Source organism: Aythya fuligula, chromosome 4, assembly GCF_009819795.1.
Source record: "Aythya fuligula isolate bAytFul2 chromosome 4, bAytFul2.pri, whole genome shotgun sequence".
Lineage (NCBI taxonomy): Eukaryota > Metazoa > Chordata > Aves > Anseriformes > Anatidae > Aythya > Aythya fuligula.
Window position 1 is genome coordinate 49,856,021 of NC_045562.1, and position 18,237 is coordinate 49,874,257.

The window sequence follows — 18,237 nt, forward strand, 5'->3', positions numbered from 1 at the left end:
CATCCCCCTACCACCACTATCACCCACTAAAACACATCCCTCAGCACCAGGTCCAAACTTTCCTTAGACACCCCCAGGGATGGTGACTCCACCACCTCTCTGGGCAACCCACCCCAATGCCTGACAGCTCTTCCTGAGAAGAAACATCTCCTCATTTATAATCTAAACCTCCCCTGGCACAACTTGAGGCCATTCCCTCTGGTCCTATCACTAGTTACCTGTGAGAAGAGACCTACCCCAGCTCCCCACAGCTTCGTTTCAGGGAGTTGCAGATAGCATTAAGGTCTCCCCTGAGCCTCCTCCAGACTAAACACCCCCGGCTCCCTCAGCCACTCCTCACAGGACTTGTGCTCCAGGCCCCTCACCAGCTTCACAGCCCTTCTCTGGACATTCTTCAGGGCCTCATCCTTCTTGTGGTGAGGGGCCCAAAACTGAACAGTACTCGAGGTGCAGCCTCACCAGAGCAGAGCACAGGGGAACGATCACCTCCCTGCTCCTGCTGCCTACACTACTGATAGAGGCCAGGATGCCGTTGGCCTTCTTGGCCACCTGGGCACGCTGCTGGCTCATGCTCTGCCACACATTGACCAACCCCCTGATCCTTCCCCTCTGCACAGCTTGCCAGCCGCTCCACCCCAAGCAAGGTATGTGCTAAACCTCTCAGCAGTAGAGGCTGTCTGAAACCCCGCAAGATGTCAGACACCTCTGTGGGATGTGCTGAACACAGCACTGACTGAGCTAATGTCTGCAAAGACTCTTCATGAAGAAGCCGTACAGGGCAAGTTCAAGGTATCTTTGAAGAACTGACAGCTCTGTTCCTTCCTGCTTTGCATAATCACAGAGGTCACCATCAGCTTTCCTTCTTTCTGCTGGATCTAGGACCCAGTGCCCATAACACACAGCATCTGCTGTCAAGGACATGATGGAGCAGTAAAGCAGAACAGGGTACAGGATTGTCACTGTGGCATCAAGTAAAAGCACTGAATGTATTTACATAAGAGGATGGGCAGTCAGAGCTACTGCTGCATTAAGGAATGCCATAGCACGAAGGAAAGCTCGTTTCATATCCCTGCCCACTGCACTCCCACTCTGCCCAGGCCCAAAACCTCACAACAGGTGAAGGCCGGCCCAGGCCCAGCCCTCAGCCAGCTGCTTGAACCCTGCTGAAGCTCACCTGCAGCGCTGACCAGCTGCACCCACTGCTCCTCCGGCCACACACCTTGCAACAGCTGCTGATAGAGACCAGTGCTAAGGCATGCTCAGCTCCACTCCAGGCTGTTACTGATGATCACAGGAGCCGGCCTGTTCACAGCAAGTAATCCTCAAAGCAATGCTTGTGAGGATATCCGTATGAGTAGGAAGTGCTCAACTGCTCATGTTTCTGTTTGCTGCCATAACATTTCATATGGACACGGCACAAAACGATTTCTCAAAGTCATTACCACAGTGAACACTTGTAACAGTCAGTCTCACACATTGCATCAGGAAAAACTACAGCTCTTTGAGGGGAGGCAAACAGGAAAATGAGTACACAAACATCCCTTGAGGGAAATATGCTCAGGAAAAACTTAAAAAAATAAAAAAAAAAAGCAGCCCAGATCACCATTACTATTGGGAGCTGAGGTAGCCTGTGGGTAGGTAGGAGAACAGACCTGCCTCTTGCCTCCAGCACTGAAGCCGTAGGCAGGATTAAGGCACCATCTACTTTCCAAGCTGAACATGGCAAGGATGGAACCAAAAGTCTTCTAGTGAGCTAGTAAAATATCCTTTGTGATACTGGGGAGAGTGCTTCTAGGGGAAGCACGAAATAAGACAGCTCCTGCTCTGGGGTTGGTGGGTCTGCTACTCATTCCCAGAATGAGTTTGGCTGCTATAGCAAGTAGTGAAGCAAGAATAAAATTACTATGCGATAAATTAGCAGTGATTCATTATACCTTACTGCTAGAGATCTGAATGCCAGAACTATGAGAAGCTACTGCAGTAAGTTCAAGGGACGCGTTAAAATAAAGCAGGAGTTGACAGCAAGAGGAGTTCTGTGTTCCAGCTGAGCTACAGAATTAACCCTGCCCCTCTAAATGGACACTCGTGGGTGCAGAGGACAACCTGTGCCTACCCTGCCATACAAGTTCCCTTAAGAAAAGCAGCTACCGCAGCTGTTCACAGGCTCTCTTTAGGGAGGGGCTGCACACAAGCCAGGTGCAGGCACAGGTCAGTTTGATGGAGAAATCAGTCTTTCCCAAGAAGAGTTACCTTAGAGTTCTCCAAGAGGCTTAGGCCAGCATAATGCTTAATTTCAAAGTTCACAGCTTTATTAGCATTCTCAGGAAAGTACATGTCCCATCAGTTTACCCAGCTCCTTAGCTATGAGGCAGAGGGCATAGAATTTTAACCAATTCATGAGTCTGTTCAGGTGGCAGTTCTGTGGTGCCAGAGCCAGCTTGTAACACTACTGCCTCTCCACTGAGGCCCTTGACAGCAAAAACAGGCTTTGGACACTGCTGGTTCTGCCTTCACTATACCAAGAGCCCCAGCAGGGTGCAGGGGTTTGGTCCTTTCCTGACAAAAGACAGCAAAACCACCTCTAGATCTAAGTGAAAGCCACCAAGTGCACAGCTCTGTGTGTCATCTGCAGGTACAGAGGGAAGCCAGGGAGATGCAGTGTTCTATTTCTGGGCCTGTGAAGGGTCACTTCTCCTGATAACCCAGTGGAAGTACGATGTGTGATCTATTTATGAGAAGCCTCTAACACCAGTGACTCCTTTCCCCAGGGAGTTGAGAGCTGTCCCTGAAGATGCCTCAGGACCACCACAAGCATTTTTGGCCCTAATCTACAGCACAAGACCACCAGCTGAGCCAGAGCCAGGCACAGACTGGCTGTGCCAGTAGCAGCAGCCTAGCTCTCACAGAGCACTTTTCTCCACCATTAGCCAGAGATGAACAGCAGGTACAGACTTGCTGCATGGAGTACCAGTGTGCCCAGTAAGTGATTACAACTGGGCATTTTGTTCCCAAGTGATGCTCTACTGCCTACTGTAATGTTTTGATGTTCAAGCGGTTGAGCTTCCAGTGCAGGAGCAGTAACAGACATCCTTTCCCATCTGACATTCCACAAGGTGCTACCATCAAGACAGTGATGCCAAGACCACCACTAGTTTGCAAAACATTACTTGTAGAGTCTTTCCTCATGCAAGTTACGGAAGCTGCAACCCTCTGAGCTGGGCACAAACCCACCTGATCACCTGAGAGTGCTTTGCAATACTTTTAATCACATGCTTTCCCAGCTACACCTCGCTAAGTATCCTCAAACAATAACAGCAACAACAAAAAACCTCTGCTCTACTCGCAGTCTCGTAGAAGAGCCCCAAAACCAATGCAAACCCCCCTTCATCCCCTCAGATAATGTACTTGAAGCTGAAGGTGCTGTCGCAGGAGAGGCGTTTCCCCTTGCACCTCCCGCAGAGGTCCTGGCGGTGGGGCCTCTTGGGGTCCACGTGGCGCAGCTTCACGGGGCAGGTGCACCTCGTCTGCTTGCAGCTCTGCGGGGCGAGGCAGCGGTCGGTGCCTGACCCCAAACACGGCGGGGCGAGGCGGGGGGGACGCCCCTTACCTGGCAGGTGATGTCCTCCACGCGGTACGGGTTGTAGGACTTCTGGCAGGTCCGGCAGAACTGGCGGAAATAGACCTGCGGGGCAGGCGGGGGGTCAAGTTTTGGGGGGCGGATGGGGGCGGCGGGGGGCCCTGGGCTGAGCTTACCTTGTTGGTGCCCTGCACGCACCAGACGTAGGCGCTCTCCCAGCGGATGTTGCAGTCCTTGCAGTGGTAGTAGCCGTACTTCTGCTCCAGGAACTGCCGGGGACAGGCGTTATCGGGGTGGGGGCGCTCGCCCCGGACCCGCCCCGCCCCGCTCCGCTCCCCGCCGCCCCTCACCTGGAAGCGCAGCCGGGTCTTGCCCGGGGCCGCCTCCCGCTTCTGGGCGGCTGCCGGCGGCTCTGCCCGCGCCTCCTGCTCCTTCTCCTGCTCCTCCCGCTCCTTCTCCTCCTGCTCCCGGCTCCCCTCCGGCCCCGGGGCAGCGGCCGGGCGCTGCTCCAGCGGCTCAGCCTCAGCCTTGGCCTCGCCCTCACCCTCGGGGGGCTTCTCCCAGCTGGCCCGCACGGCGGCCGCCTCCGCCTCCCGCTGCTGCTTCTCGGCCGCCTCCTCCCCGGCGGCGGGGGGCTCCTGCTCGGGCTCCTCGAGGAAGGCGGTGAGCCTGCGGGACGCCACGGGCGAGTAGACGGCGATGGTGCGGGGGAAGCGCACGGCGCGGGTGCTGGTGGTGGCGGGGCTGCCCTGCTCCTGCTCCGGGTACCGCTCCGCATCCCGCTCCGCATCCTGCTCCGGATCGGCTTCGCGGAGCCTGGCGGCGGGGCCGGGCCGGCGGCGGAGCAGCGTGCGGGGCCCCAGCGAGCACTGCACCGAGGCGTCCTGCCGCGGGTTCACCTGCACGCCCACCTCCTTGGTGTTGGCCTTGCGGAGCCGCGGCGTCAGGTTGGGGTTCACCTGCGACAGGATGGCCTTCAGCTGCGCCCGCTGGTAGTTGTCGAAGTACTCGGCCGCCGCCGCCGCCGCCTCCCCGTAGGCCGAGAAGTAGCCGCCCCCCCGGGGCCGCCAGCCGCCCGCAGCCCCCGCCTTGCCCTTGGGCTGCGGGTAGCGGTAGGAGTAGGGCGGGTAGGCGGCGTACAGGTAGCTCTCCATCGCCTCCTCCGACATCGCGCAGGGCTCACCGCTGCCCCCCGGGGGCCTTAAATACCCCCGGGGTGGGGCACGGCCCCCTCCCGCCCGCCCCCGACGGCGCCTGCCCCGCAGCCTCCTCCCTGCCCGAGCCCCCCGCGGGATGAAGCAGCGGGGACCACGTTTGGCTCAGCTGGGCCGTGTATTTGCGGGGAGGACAAGGAGCGCGGCGGCGTTACAGCGGGGGGAGCACGGGGGGTACACGCGTGCAAGGTGCTTTGCCCACCCGCCCGCCCTGCTGTATCACTTTGACTCCTCCAAACGCTGGGCTCCTTCCTCGCACCGCTCCTGCTGTGCTCAGGTGGATGGGCGCCTCCTTGCACGAAGATGTATGGTCACTGGGATATGTCGCAATGGTAGTTTTTTCCTTTTTTTCTTCTTTTTTTTGTAATTTTTATACACATGTTTGAGGAAACACAACGGCAACACACACACACACATCACCTCATACGATGGGAGCAGCTGGAACAGCGGTGGGCCCAGCGCCGGGCGTCACCGCGGTGTCGTGCCTAAAGCGCGGTCTGCGTCGGCTCCATCGGAACCGAGCCGCGCTCCTCCGCGGTCACCGTGCCGTACGAGGTGTCGGCCACCTCCTCTTCTTTCAGCTTCTTGTAGGAAATATCCGTGTCTTCCTCTTCGCCGAGCGCCTCTTGTTTGTAGCTGTCTCTCCCGTACATCTTGTACGCCAGCACAAAGAGTCCCGCTTCTGCCGACTGAAACAGCGCATAAAGCAAGGGGAACATGTACATGCTCCCTATGAGCTGCGGGGGGAAGGTGAGTTTTAGGATGGCGGTGCAGAGCTGGACGTTTTGGCACCCTGTTTCCAACGAGACCGTTCTCCTGCAGTGCGGGGGCATTTTAAAGACGGTGGCTAAGCCGTATCCCAAGGCGTACCCCGCCAGAGGCATCAGCACCGCGATGGCGTAGACGGATGCAGGAATGTGTGCCATCAGCTCTGGTCCCAGCATGGTCCCCGTCAGGATGAACAGGATCACCAGAGTCACCAGGAGGGACCACAGGGAGATCTGGCACAGACACAGACATTGACAAATGACACAGGGGTTATTAGTTTAAAAGCAACTAGAGGCTTGACAGAGAGTGAATTGCAGAGGGTGGCTGTGCTGCTGTTCCTGTCTTTCCTCCTTGCCCTGGAGTTTGGAGGTCTTTGCTCTTATCCCAAGAAGGGAAGGGGCTGAAATCGTCCCTGACCATTGTCCTTCAGGGTGAATTGATGGGAAATCAGAGCAGGGGGCTCGTGCTGCCCGTTCCTTTCGCCGCGAGGCCATTTTGCCCGCATGGTCTGAGGGAGCATGGCTGTGCCTGTGGTGGGGTTCCCCAGCCCCAAGTGCAGCAGGGACAGCGGGCAGCCTCCCCTCGGGGGCTGAGCCTGCACCCCCTGCCCTTCCCCTGCCTTTCCCTCTCACTTCCACCACTACTTTCCACCACAGCCCCCCCGGGACCTCCCTCCCCGTCCCCGGGGTGCCCCCCCTGGCCGCCCCGTCGGGGGGGTCCCTACCTTAACCAGCAGGTCGGCGGCGCGGGGGTGCCGGTATCGGACGAGCACCCCCAGGCCGATGGGCAGCAGGGTGCTGCCCAGCGTCAGGCTCACCGCCCCCAGGGGCAGCAGCTGCACCAGCGCCGTGTTGATCCAGTGGCGGCTGTACACCCAGAGGCACAGCGGCATCAGGAACAGGGCCAGCAGCGTGGACGAGGCGGTCATGATAATGCTGCGAGGGACAGAGACGCCGGATCACCGCCGGATCACCGCCGGATCGCCGCCAGATCACCCCCTCCCTGGGGTATTTCAAGACAGGGGCAGGGGGCTCGGCAGGGCGCCTACCTGAGGTTCATGTCCCCGTCGACGAGCACCGACATGAGGTTGGAGAGGTTTCCCCCGGGGCAGCAGCCGCACAGCAGCACGGCCACGGCCGCCACCTCGTCCAGGGCGAAGAGGAGGGCGAGGAGGAAGGCCAGCAGCGGCATGGCCACGAACTGCCCCAGCAGCGCCAGCAGCACCCCCACGGGCCGCCGCAGCTGCTGGCCCAGCTGCCCCAGCTCCACGGCGCAGCCCAGCCCCAGCATGGTCACGCACAGCGCCAGCCCCACCAGCACGCTCAAGCCCTGGCTCAGGGAGCGGTCCCCGAGCCCCCCGTCGGTCCCGGCCGCCGCCGGGGGCTGCTCCGAGCCGGCCATGGGCGCCCCGACGAGCCCCGGGGGGAGCAGAGGGGGCGCTCAGAGCCGGGCGGCGGCCGGAGCCCGCATCCCGGCTGTGCTGGGCTGGGCTCGGCTCTGCTGCCCTCCGCCTGCCGCCGGTGTCGCCGTGCCCACGGGCGCCGGGCCGGGCCCCCCCCGGCGGGGGCGGCGTCTCTCGGTGCGGCCCCGACGGCAGCGCCCCGCGGCCAGCGCCGCCCCCCGGCCCCGCAGCGCGGATGAGGGGATGGGGGGGCTCCGCAGCACCCCCTCGGTCCCCCCCCCAGAAGAGGCTGCTGCACGCAGGTGGGATCCCAGGGGGGGGTGTGGAGGGGCGAGGGGTCGGACCCCGGCACCCCAAGGCGGTCTGAGAGGGGTACGGTGGAGGCAGGTATAAAATCGTGCCTAAAGCGGCCGCGTTTCCACTGCCTCGTACTCTAATTTAATAATTGTGCCTTGCCTCAGTCCTTCAGAACTGAAAACGCTGCGGCACCAGCATGGGAAGCGAGGCTGGAGGCTGGTGTGCAGGAGCCTCCCCCCCACAGGCTGTGCATTCCTGACTCTTACCCCGCACCCTGGCACCATCTTTTCTTCTTTGCCCCAGCAATGTAGAGGGGTCACAGCCACGCTGTCATATTACTACTCCTGGTGCAACTGGCTGGCAAGTCGTGCCTAGGGACAAAACCACGGGGAACGGCAACTTTGCCAAAGCGATGTGAGCTTAATATCACTCCGTCCGTGTTTGTTTCCTTGTCATTAGCTTAAGGAGAGCACAGGGGAGATGAGTCATTGGAGCCAAATGGCCAAACAGGATCCAGCCTGCTTCAGTTCATTCATATTTTGGGCTCCATGCTGCTAGCCGAGGGGAGCACAGGGTCAGGGCAGCTTTCAGAGCCAGCAGCGTCCTTTGGACTGAACTTTCAGGTCCAAAAGCGTTTGCAGTGTATGAAGTGTGCTTTGTGAAGTGTTACCACTATGGTTCTTATCTCGTCCTTCACGTAGCCAACATTTGGCTTCACTGCATGTAGTTCGGTTGCTTATCGCACCGCCCCCATGCCACTGTGCCCACACCATCTCCCTGCTGCTGGAGCAGAGGGGGATTGCGGCATGCGACCTGAAGCTGTGTGGGGCACAAGCTGATCCAGCAGGTGTGAAGGGCCCAAAGCCACCCTCCTGTGTTATCTGCCAGTGGCACTCCCCAGGCTGCCTGCTGGAGCAGCGCTGTTCACGGGAAGATAGTTTTATGGCACAACGTGTGACATGTTGTGGTGACAGGAGGAGGTCAGCAGGCCCCAGGAACCCAGCTGATGTGCCTCACTGATTGTCAGCCCCGTGGGTCCCGGCACCCTGGATGGCACCTCGTGTATTTTCACATTGGGAGCATGGAGTGAAGAAATGTTGTGTCTGGCTCTGAGCATGGTTATTGTCTCTGTAATTCGCTGCAGGCTTTCATGATATGTCATCGTTACGGTACAGTCTGGAGCCTGGAGTGGTATTAAGTCGTTGTGCAGCATCTGGCTGCGAGGCAGCCGGCTCGCGCGTAGTGCACGCTGCAGCGTACCTAAATCAATGGGTCATTACTTCTCTGTTTTCTTTTGTGGAGAGCGGGAGAAAACGCGCTAGCTGCCCTGGTGTTACAGGAAGTACCAGATCGACTATTAGCGTATAAAAAGACCTGGCATGTAAAACCCATCGTATATCATTCTCAAATTATTCCTCATTATTCCGTCTGTCGAAAATTGCATGAGTGGATAAAAGATAGTGAGAGCAAGAGGAGGGAAGAAAAGCAGTCACTGACATACATGTGCGTTGCAGCTTGTAACTTTTAAGGACAATATTGCCCTGCATTATTCACAGAAGAGGCTTGATTTCTGAAGGAGAACAGGCATGCTTTAACCCAGCATTGACTGTACTGTAAGGAATGACCAAAGCTGCATTGCTGTTCATTCAGTCAGTGAATGCTCCAGCACAACGTGTGTGGACGTCACTCAAATCATTTGCTTCCACAAAAAGTGCCTGGCTTAGTCCCAGGTGATAGCAAAGCTGCAATCATCATGGGCACGCCGTGAGGTCCCTGCAAGGCAGTTGCTGTGGTGGCAATGCCCATCGGCAGTGAGGCCACTGAAGAGGCTGGGACATGGTCCTGTTGTGACCCCGATGTTCGGGCAAGGCCTAGCAGGAGTCGTTGCTGCTTCCTAGGAGATGTACGTGCTGTTGTTCCTACTTCACGTGCTGCTCAGTCAGGCTGTGGATAGAAATGGTGCCTGTCCTCTCCCTGGCATGGCCGGAGGAGACAGGGCCTGGTGGTGTGCGGCGTGCTGACTGGGAGGGAAAACTACACCCTACAGGTAGGCCAACTCTACAAAACCTGTGCTCCTACTGCTGTTTATAACATAGATCCATTGCGGTTATTTCTGTGGCTTTGGAGAATTAGGAATCAGGGTTCGTTTATGTGGACACACTGCTGATTTTGACGGTTCTTCCATGGTTATTTTTGTGCATTGGCTGGTGCTAGGATGCAGCAGGGCCCTCCCTGACACACACACTGCCCCTAGGGTGGAATGGCTACAACAGACCTGGCTTCCCTAACCCAACAGCAGGGCTTGCATTTCACGGTGGGGAAATTTGGGTGCCTGTCCCTTCCCACCCTCCTTTACAGGAGCTGTTGCCATGGCAGGGAGGTGGTGGCAGGGGGTGGGCAGTGTGCAGGCCCCTGCTGCAAGGCCTCACCAGCGGCACTCGCCCTGGCCCATGCAAGTGCCTTTTCTGCTCTTGCGCCTCTCTGGCTCATCCTGTGCCTGTTCTGTGACACTGCCTGGCCTCACAGCCTTCCTGTGGCCCTGGGGCCAGCATCCACGTTGTCTCCTTGTGCCCACCAGAGCATTTTTCTCTTCAGTTGACCTCCCTATTTGTGGTAGTCCTGTCCCTTTCTCCCTCTGACTCCTATTTCAAATCAGAGAATCACAGAATGGTTTGGATTGGAAGCAACCTTAAAGCCCACCCAGTTCTACCCCCTGCCATGGGCAGGGACACCTCCCACCAGACCAGGTTGCCCAAAGCCCCATCCAGCCTGGCCTTGAGCACTGGCAGGGATGGGGCACCCACAGCTTCTCTGGGCAACCTGTGCCAGTGCCTCAGTCAGTCACACTCATGGTCTCCACTCTGTTCCTCCCATGAGAGGAATACTCTGACATTCTTAACATCTGAAATGTTATAAAGTCAAGGTGTTGTGGAAGGGAAAAATATGGGCACAGCTTGAACGCATTAGCACAAGCTTCAATATTTGGCTACACCATCTTCCTTGTGTCCCCCTTGTTTGATTGACTGGGTATGGATCCCTTCAGCTCAGACCCGCAGATTGTTTCTGTGTCAGCAGTCCAGGGCAGAAATTATTATTGTAATAAAACTGTACTGTTATACTTGGTGTTCCCCCATGTTTATTTTTAAAGTGCCTCAAGGCCATTAATCACCAAATGAAGTACATCAGAACTCAGGTTGCGATGTTCCAATAATTCACATCAGGACTAAGTGTTTAGAGCTACGTGGTCCGCCTCTCAAAAACGAGATGAAGAGATCTTTTGCCAGCCATCCCATTATAAACAGGCTTCTGGCCCATTTTTGTGGAGGACTAATCCTGTAAACTGATTGTTGGTGGACATTTGTTGAGGCAGCTGTATGCCTGCAATTGGAAAGCCCTTATTGGTAGCGTACATTCAGATATTGCCTTGGCGAATTTTCGTTAGTAACTAAATGTTGCGTGTGAGATACGTTTACCTGAGTTCAGATAGGAAACCCTTCTGCCTCAGGCACTGCTCCCTTCTCTTGCTGTTTGTGATCTTTTTCTTGAGTCGGAGTATTATCAGGATCATGATGAAAAAGCGTAATAAAATAAATGACCTGATGACTAATGCACGGCTCAGTCCAGAAGAGCCAGAATTAGCATCCTGTCCAGCCAGGCAGGGACAAGGGGTAAGATGGGGCTGCCTCGGAAGATGCAGGATTCGGCCTTAAAGGCCAAGTGGTGCCCCATGCCACAGCCCTGGTTTTGTGGGGCTCCCCCAGGCAGACCGCGGGTGAGCGTGGGTGCACTCTGTCATCCGTGGGCACGGGGCATCTACCACCCAAAATCAGCCAGGGGCAGGAGTCGAGGGGGGGTTGAAACACAAACTCGACGTGCTACAGGCGCTCGTTGAGAAGAATGAGATGGATGCGGCGCACTGATAGCAGGATGTGCAAGAAGTGATAAATGGTGGTGGGTGGGGATGCGCGTACAGTCACTGGCTCAGGCCCAACCGCGTTTATAGGCTTCCGTTTCCCATTGAGGCTTGCAGCCCCCTCTTAATTTCCTATGCAGGAACCTAACCAGCGTTAGGGTCATAAATCAAATGAGGTAGAGCACACAAATGTAGTCTTGTACCTGTAAAATCTATTTTTTTTTTTTGAAAAAAAAAAGCAAGCAGATCAGAGTAAATGACACCAAGCCTGTATTGTCCAACAGCACAGTTTAAATGTCAAAAAATACAGAAATAAATTTAATAATACCTACAGCATTGTTTGCTTTATGGAGTATTAACCTAATTGAAGAAAGACACCCCAAAGACAAATTATGTCTCTCTCCTGCCCAAGCTTTCTCCATATTAAAAGGGATGTCAATAGTGAGTCCCTGTGGGAAAGATAGGAGTTAACAGCATCAATAACCTATCTCACGTTACACAAAGAAATCTTTGCCCTCTCTTTTCACTTGTATTGCGGCGTCTAAGGCTGCTAGGTGTGGGCTGAGTGTTGTGTGAGAAGCTTTATAAATGTAGAATAAAAATGCTGCTTGTTCTGCTGGCAAATTTTTACAGAATAATAAAAATGAACATCTGCAGGGCTGATCCAACACAGACTTCAGAACAGGTATGCTGTTACCTAAATTAAATCTCAAACTATCTACAAAGAAATCTCAGATGAATGGGAAGAAATAAATCTCAAACATAATGGTAATCTTGTAATACCTGTCCTAGATAATGTTGTATATGAATCCCGTGAAAATAGGCTTGACACATTGAGTGTATGGACACTTTTAAAACAGTGATGAAGCAGAAATGTGTTTTAATTACTTAAAGAATATTCTTGATGTTGAATCTATGGTATTAGTAGGACTGCCATGTTGCTGCAGGTAAGGAAGATGTACTCTGGACTTTGTAGCCCTGTTCATTTGCCAGGAAGATGACTTGTGTCTTAGTCAATGAAATGTTTGACTTCCTTTTTGGGGTGCATGAGCAGAATGCTGTTTATGAAGCATAGGGTGGTATTTCTTCCTGGGTGAGGTGCTGACCCTACCACTATGTGGAAGTGGTAGCTTTCTTCTGGGGTCTCAGCTTCAAAAATAATTTGGATAAATTGAAATGTTTAAAATGCTAAAGAAAATTGGTTGAATTTGGAAAATGGGCCCTACAACAAAGGGTTGGTGCTCTGCATCTGAGTTGGAGCTGCTGGATGACTTTGCCACCATTTCTAACTACCTGTATGTGGAGAAGATTGCTAGTAAGAGCAAATAGCCTTTTTTATGGTCATGGGGAAGAGCACAAGTAAACCCAAAGTTCACAAATGGAAGCGAGACGAGTCCAGAGGATTAAGAGGGTGCAGGACTGGTGTTGGCCTGCGTACCGTACTGCAGGCTGACTTCTGTGTTTTGGCTGCAGGTTAGCAGCATTGTCACTGGTGTGCTGTGTTTAGCAGCTGGCTGGGATGTAGCAATGCCAGAAGTGTCACCTGGAGCCATTGCAGGTCTCCAGTCCATGCTGCAGCCCCCAAGAGGACTCCCCTCGCCAGGGGGTGCAGATGGAGACACCAACACTGCCCATTGTCAGCTGCTGCACGGACAAAGGGTTATTCTTTGTCTGTAGCCAAAATTAGCAAAAATTCACTTCTAGGACAGGCTAAATTAAAAAGCAAACAGTTTTACAGTAAAATCAAAGCTACCCAAAGATTGGACCTACTGAAATCTTTCATTAACCTTTGTGTTTCTGTGCTGTTTCTAAGACGTGCCAACTTTTAAATGAGATGTAATTGCACTTTTTTTTTTTTAATTTGACATATATATATATAGCTGAATATGAATATACATATATATATATATATTTTTTTTTCCAGCTAAAGAATTAATCAAATCTGCTGTGAGTTTGTGAGTAGTTTAATTTGTCTCAGGAAATGTAATATTCTTAAGTGTTTCTGCCATCTCTAACATCAGCCAAAAATGTCCAGCCTGGGGGTTATGTTCAGCTGCTTTGGGGTATGAGCGATTAGAGGGTAGGAAATAAATTGAAGTAGCTTTGGAAAATAACCTGACAAGAGCATGGAGCTGCAGTGGGTTTAAGCTGCTGTAAGGCAGATTCAGATGAGATATGGACAGGGCAAGCAAAAAATAAAGGTACTGAAGCTTGGGACAAGCTGGTGTGTGGAGGCTGTGGAGGTCTCACAGAAAAGGCCAGGGGACATCTCCATGGCAGGAGATGCAGGTTTTGCTCTGGGGTGGCATGGTGGGATGTGGTGGCCTCCTGGTACCCGAGCCTCTGATGCCTCATCCTCCTCTGTGAGCCATCAACACCAAGCTGTGTTGGTGAAAGTTGGTGCAGGAGCACGCCCGCAGCCAAGCTGGCAGGGGCAGGAGAGGTTCTCAGCACAGCACTGAAGCCCGTGGCCAGAGCTTCCCGTGACTTTTATTAAGCTGGCATTTTGCACGGTGCTTGCCAAGCAGGCAGGACTGTTTGAAGGTCAGATGTTCAGAGGAAGGAACAAAGAGCCCCCGGACCTTTATTTCAGAGGAAAGAATTCAAGGAAAAAAGGAAACACCATTGGAACAAACACGTACAGAATGAGTAACTTATGAGCTTGCTGCCTTTGTTCCATCCATGGTAATAACAGAAAAAAAAATATTAGAAATGTAATTATTTTTAATGTATTAAAGTTATAACAATCATTGCATACACACACATTTTACATATAATTTCCAAACAAGCTGCTCATTTGTAGCTGAAGTAGTACATGGGGATTTGTACCTTACTGCCAGGGCTGCAGCAGTAACCCAGCAATACACACCATGAGCTCTTCATTATGAACAAATCTCCACGGAGAACCGTGTTTCTACAACTGATAAGCACCCACAGGGCCTGTTTTCAGTTGTAGCTTCTTGACGTGTTAGAGCAGCAGTGCAGCTGCCCTCAGCAGGACAGGCTTTAAGCAACCGATCTCTGCAGCCACATCGCTCTGCTCACCCAGAGGACCCATGGCGAGAGCGACCTGCTGCTCTCCTACAGCAAGCTCTGATCACTGGGCAGCAGGATTTCTGCGCAAGGACTTTCTGTTCTTCGGCTCTTAAACAGCCAAGGAGGTTTAGGTCTACCCTGGCAGTGAGTAAAGTCTAGCAGGTCTATTTCAGTCTCTGTGATATGGATGAAAGACAAAACAAAGGAGCAGTCCTTGCCCTAAAGCATAAAAACTACTCTACAAGACTGAACTGCCAGGGATGGTGGTGAAGTGGTCAGTCACAACATCTGGAATAGGCTGGCCTCTCTAAGAACAAAGGGCGAAGTGTAGGAGAGACTCAGAAATTTCTCTTTTCTGTGTTAGATGAAGTCAGACACCTGTATGAGAGGAGTGCTTTTCCCGCCCAGCTCTGCACTGCTTTGTCTTGCCTTAGACTAGAGCACCCCTGGGATAAATGCAGTTGGGATAAATTCACATTGAGGTCTCTTCCAACCTAGAAATTCTGTGATTCTGTGATTCTGTGAAGACCCCAAGAAGAGTTTTACCTAAGTGGAGGGCAATGGGGTGAGTTGAAACCCAACCACACCTAACTTTGGAGAGAAAGCTGCAGCAAAAGCAAGGACACCCTCTAGTGTTTGGAGAGTCCTGAGAACACAAAAACAAAAAGAAAGCAACCAAAGCAATATTTATGAGTTAAAAAGCATGAAAGACAGAAAAGTAGGTCTGAAAGCAGAGTGCAGAAATGGTCTTTAAATGTAATCCAACCGGGTTTTGACTTTTGAGATGAGGTTACTGGTAGACAGCTTTCAGCGATTTGCTTTGGTAATTAATGCTATTTAATTATCTTCATAATTAGGAGCGTGCAGGAAGTGGGAACGTGCTGATAAAAACAAACTGCTAACGAAAAAAAAGCTTGGTTGGGACACCAGCACAGGAGAACAGGATTGGAGTGTTAGGACTGGGCTGAGGCAAGCACAATGCCTGTAAAGGCCACGGGTCCTGAGACCAAAGATGAGAACGACTTTGTAATACGTTAGCTGTACAGCTGAGGTATTCAGCCCGGATTTAGGAGCTCTGATCCGAAGTGGCATCTCTGTTTAGGTAAGGAAAAATGAGAGCTAGAAGTCGGGAGGTGCTGCTATGGTGCAGCAAGCCCTGACCGGCAGGTTGTAAGTTATTTTGGAAGAAGCATTTTCCATTTCTCCTGCTGCCAGTGGTCCACAAGCCATGATGGCTGGCGAGGTGCAAGCCTTGCACATCAGCCTGTGTCTCAGTGCCTTGGGCTCTTGCTAGCTCCTTCATTCAAGCTCTTACGCCATGCAATGTGCTTGTTATTTATCCTGGATTGCAGTGTTTCATGTGGAGAGAAATGGTGGAGGTAAGAAGACCACCAGATACCACTAACATCCCTGCTCTCTGTTCAGGAGAAAGTAGGCTGAATTTGCCAGACCTGAGCAGAGGATTATGCCGTACCAAAGCTGCTCTGCTCCTGGATGGAGCCAGGCTTGGGGGCTCTGCCATGTGCACATCGTTACGTCCCTCAGGATGCCCATGTACCTGAACACAGCCCGGGCAATACCATCCGAGCTCAGTTCACCTAAGCCTGTGTGAATGGCAGCATAAATACATTAACTAAGTCTTTGTTGATTTTTTTTCCACCTCCCCGCCCAGGAAGAAAAAATTCTGCCGATCCTGACATTTACAGTAGACATTATCTGCTCTGTGACATTCGGTCTTATAAACTGAAGCTGGCCAAATTTCCATCCGTGACTTACCCCACTGCCATAGCCAAGGTATGACACAAATCGCTGACCCTTTTCTCCAAATAGCAGAGCACCTGCCCCCCCTCTCCAGGCACATAGGCACAAGTGGCATTGATGAAGGGCCACAGGAACATGCCCCAGGAACATACGGGCAGTGCAATCAGAAATTGTGGCAGAGCAGGGAACTGAAGGAGTGCCCTCTATCCCAGTCTTGTGCCGTAATGATTTTTTGTGACCCCAAGGCCAGGTGACAGCAGTGATGCCACACTGCTGCCGCTGACATCCAGGCACTTCTTGAAACGGAGGAGAATCAGGACAAAATTCTCCTTATTCAAGTCAGCTGAAGCAGTGTTAACAGTGGTTTTGTGTCTGCATTAGCCCTGGAGTGGATGGACAGAAACAACATAACCTTGCTGTAGGCTCTGCGGTTGGGTAAGTAAAGATAAATGGACAACCACAGAGCCAATAAATTAGAGGCTAAGGCAGGGACTGAGGAGCAGAGGGCTTGCCTGATGTCCTCACCCACTTTGTCCCGGTGAGGAGACTCCAAAAGGCAGCACTTGCTTCAGTTTCATTTCTGAAGGAGGATCACGAAGAGGATTTGTCACAAGCTATGCCTGTCTTGCCAGTAATTTTCATTTGTACAGAGCTCTGCTTGCAGAACAAAGATTGTGCAGTAGATATTACAGCAGGGGACACCTTGTCTAGCCCCACAGCCTGTCTGTCCGTGGCCAAGGTGCAGTGCCTGTGGAAAGCATTAAATACACCTGGATATATTTTGTAATTCACTGTTTGCAGCAGGTGTGGATGAGGCACTATGCTAACAAACCACTGCTGTTAGGGAACCATTTGAGCCACCTGTGCCTTTAATCCTGCTGAGACCTGGAACTTGGTTCAGTCACTCCAGTGGAGTTTTGTGTCCTGCGAGTGTTTAACGTAGTCACAGCTGAGCTTACCATCTAACGTGGAGGACAGTGATGCACAGCACAACTGTGTGACACACCAGGGCTGAAAATACCATTAGAGAACAGTTCTAGGGCCAGTGAGCCCAACGTAATCTTTGCTCCTTTCAGTTTAGGGAATTAACACAAGACTCTCTGAAGTGGAAGTGTCTTTGCTATGCTGAAGGTCTATGTAAAACACGTGTACTCCACGGTGCCCACATCCCAGCTTTATTTTCCTGAAATGAGACTGCAGACGGGCTACCTGTAGGTGTCAGTCTTGTACTAGAGAATGGCCACGATTGTTTTTTTTTAAAGAAATCTCATCTCACATTTGTTCTACTTAATAAGTAAATAAAATACAAAATAGTGGACTACACTGGGATAAACAATTAACAGTGACCCTCACTGAATTTTGCTAATCAGATTTACCATTGCACCCACCCCACCCAGAATTAAAGCTAACGTAACCATACTGATGCCTCGTGACACAGAGGTGCGTTCATATTAGGGAGCCAGGCTTACCAAACCTGACAGCCGTGCTATTGCTACAGATTTGTTAAGTGGCATCTCCCCTGTAACAATCTCCATTTTAAGAGTTTGTGGAAAGCCTGTAGATTAGCTCTTCCAGTCATCTTACTCAAAGGGTTATATTTATTTCCGAACTGTGAGGTTCAATGATTTCCAACCTACTGCAGTGGTAGAAGAGATGAGCAAAATAAATCACTGTCATAAAAATTCAGAATATAGTTTTTCATGCTACTTGAATTATGCTGTGTCCTTCCAGAGCAGAGGCCTCTGTGCACAACACAAGTTCCTCGATGTACCCATGAAATCACAGATCTGACCCAAACGCGGTGTTGTAGTCTCTTCATGAATTGCAGGGGGCAGTAGCTGATGTTGGTAAGTATTGAAAAAATGAATGCAGTGCTTGAAAAACAGACTAACCAATAAAAAAAAAAAAGCCCAAATCTGTTAAAACAATACCCTCTAGATGTGTAAAGGCTTTTATAAAGTTTGTTGTAAAAATAATGACCCAGGAAGTATTCTGTGGTAAGAATATTTTATATATATATTTTTACACTTTTAACACTTACAAAAACATTCAAACACAAAAAAAAATTAAATAACTTTGGAAGCAGAACAAGTCTTTCTGCCTACATACATACAACAATTCCGAGCTGTTGGCACACAAAGTAATCCACATTCATAAAACCCTTACTACTATATCAAACATAAGTTAAGTAAATCATAGGCACTAGTTTATCAAATCCATATTTCCACACTTCTGCAGTAATCTCTAAACACAGAGCCCCATGATTTCC

At 52.0% G+C, this 18,237-nt stretch overlaps 2 protein-coding genes across 2 annotated transcripts; both read right to left on the reverse strand.

Annotated features, from left to right (window-relative positions):
• Positions 1 to 3,392: 3,392 nt before the first annotated feature.
• Positions 3,393 to 4,746, reverse strand: ZAR1 (zygote arrest 1). The gene is made up of 5 exons (XM_032186333.1): positions 4,122 to 4,746; positions 3,928 to 3,977; positions 3,754 to 3,846; positions 3,608 to 3,682; positions 3,393 to 3,536 (listed from the first exon to the last, which is right to left on the reverse strand). Exons 1-5 carry the CDS (start codon positions 4,744 to 4,746, stop codon positions 3,393 to 3,395), a joined length of 987 nt encoding a protein of 328 aa, XP_032042224.1.
• Positions 4,747 to 5,019: 273 nt separating this feature from the next.
• SLC10A4 (solute carrier family 10 member 4) lies at positions 5,020 to 6,960 on the reverse strand. Its single transcript, XM_032187202.1, has 3 exons — positions 6,608 to 6,960; positions 6,284 to 6,494; positions 5,020 to 5,792 (listed from the first exon to the last, which is right to left on the reverse strand). Exons 1-3 carry the CDS (start codon positions 6,958 to 6,960, stop codon positions 5,277 to 5,279), a joined length of 1,080 nt encoding a protein of 359 aa, XP_032043093.1. The 3' UTR covers positions 5,020 to 5,276.
• Between the last annotated feature and the right edge of the window lie 11,277 nt (positions 6,961 to 18,237).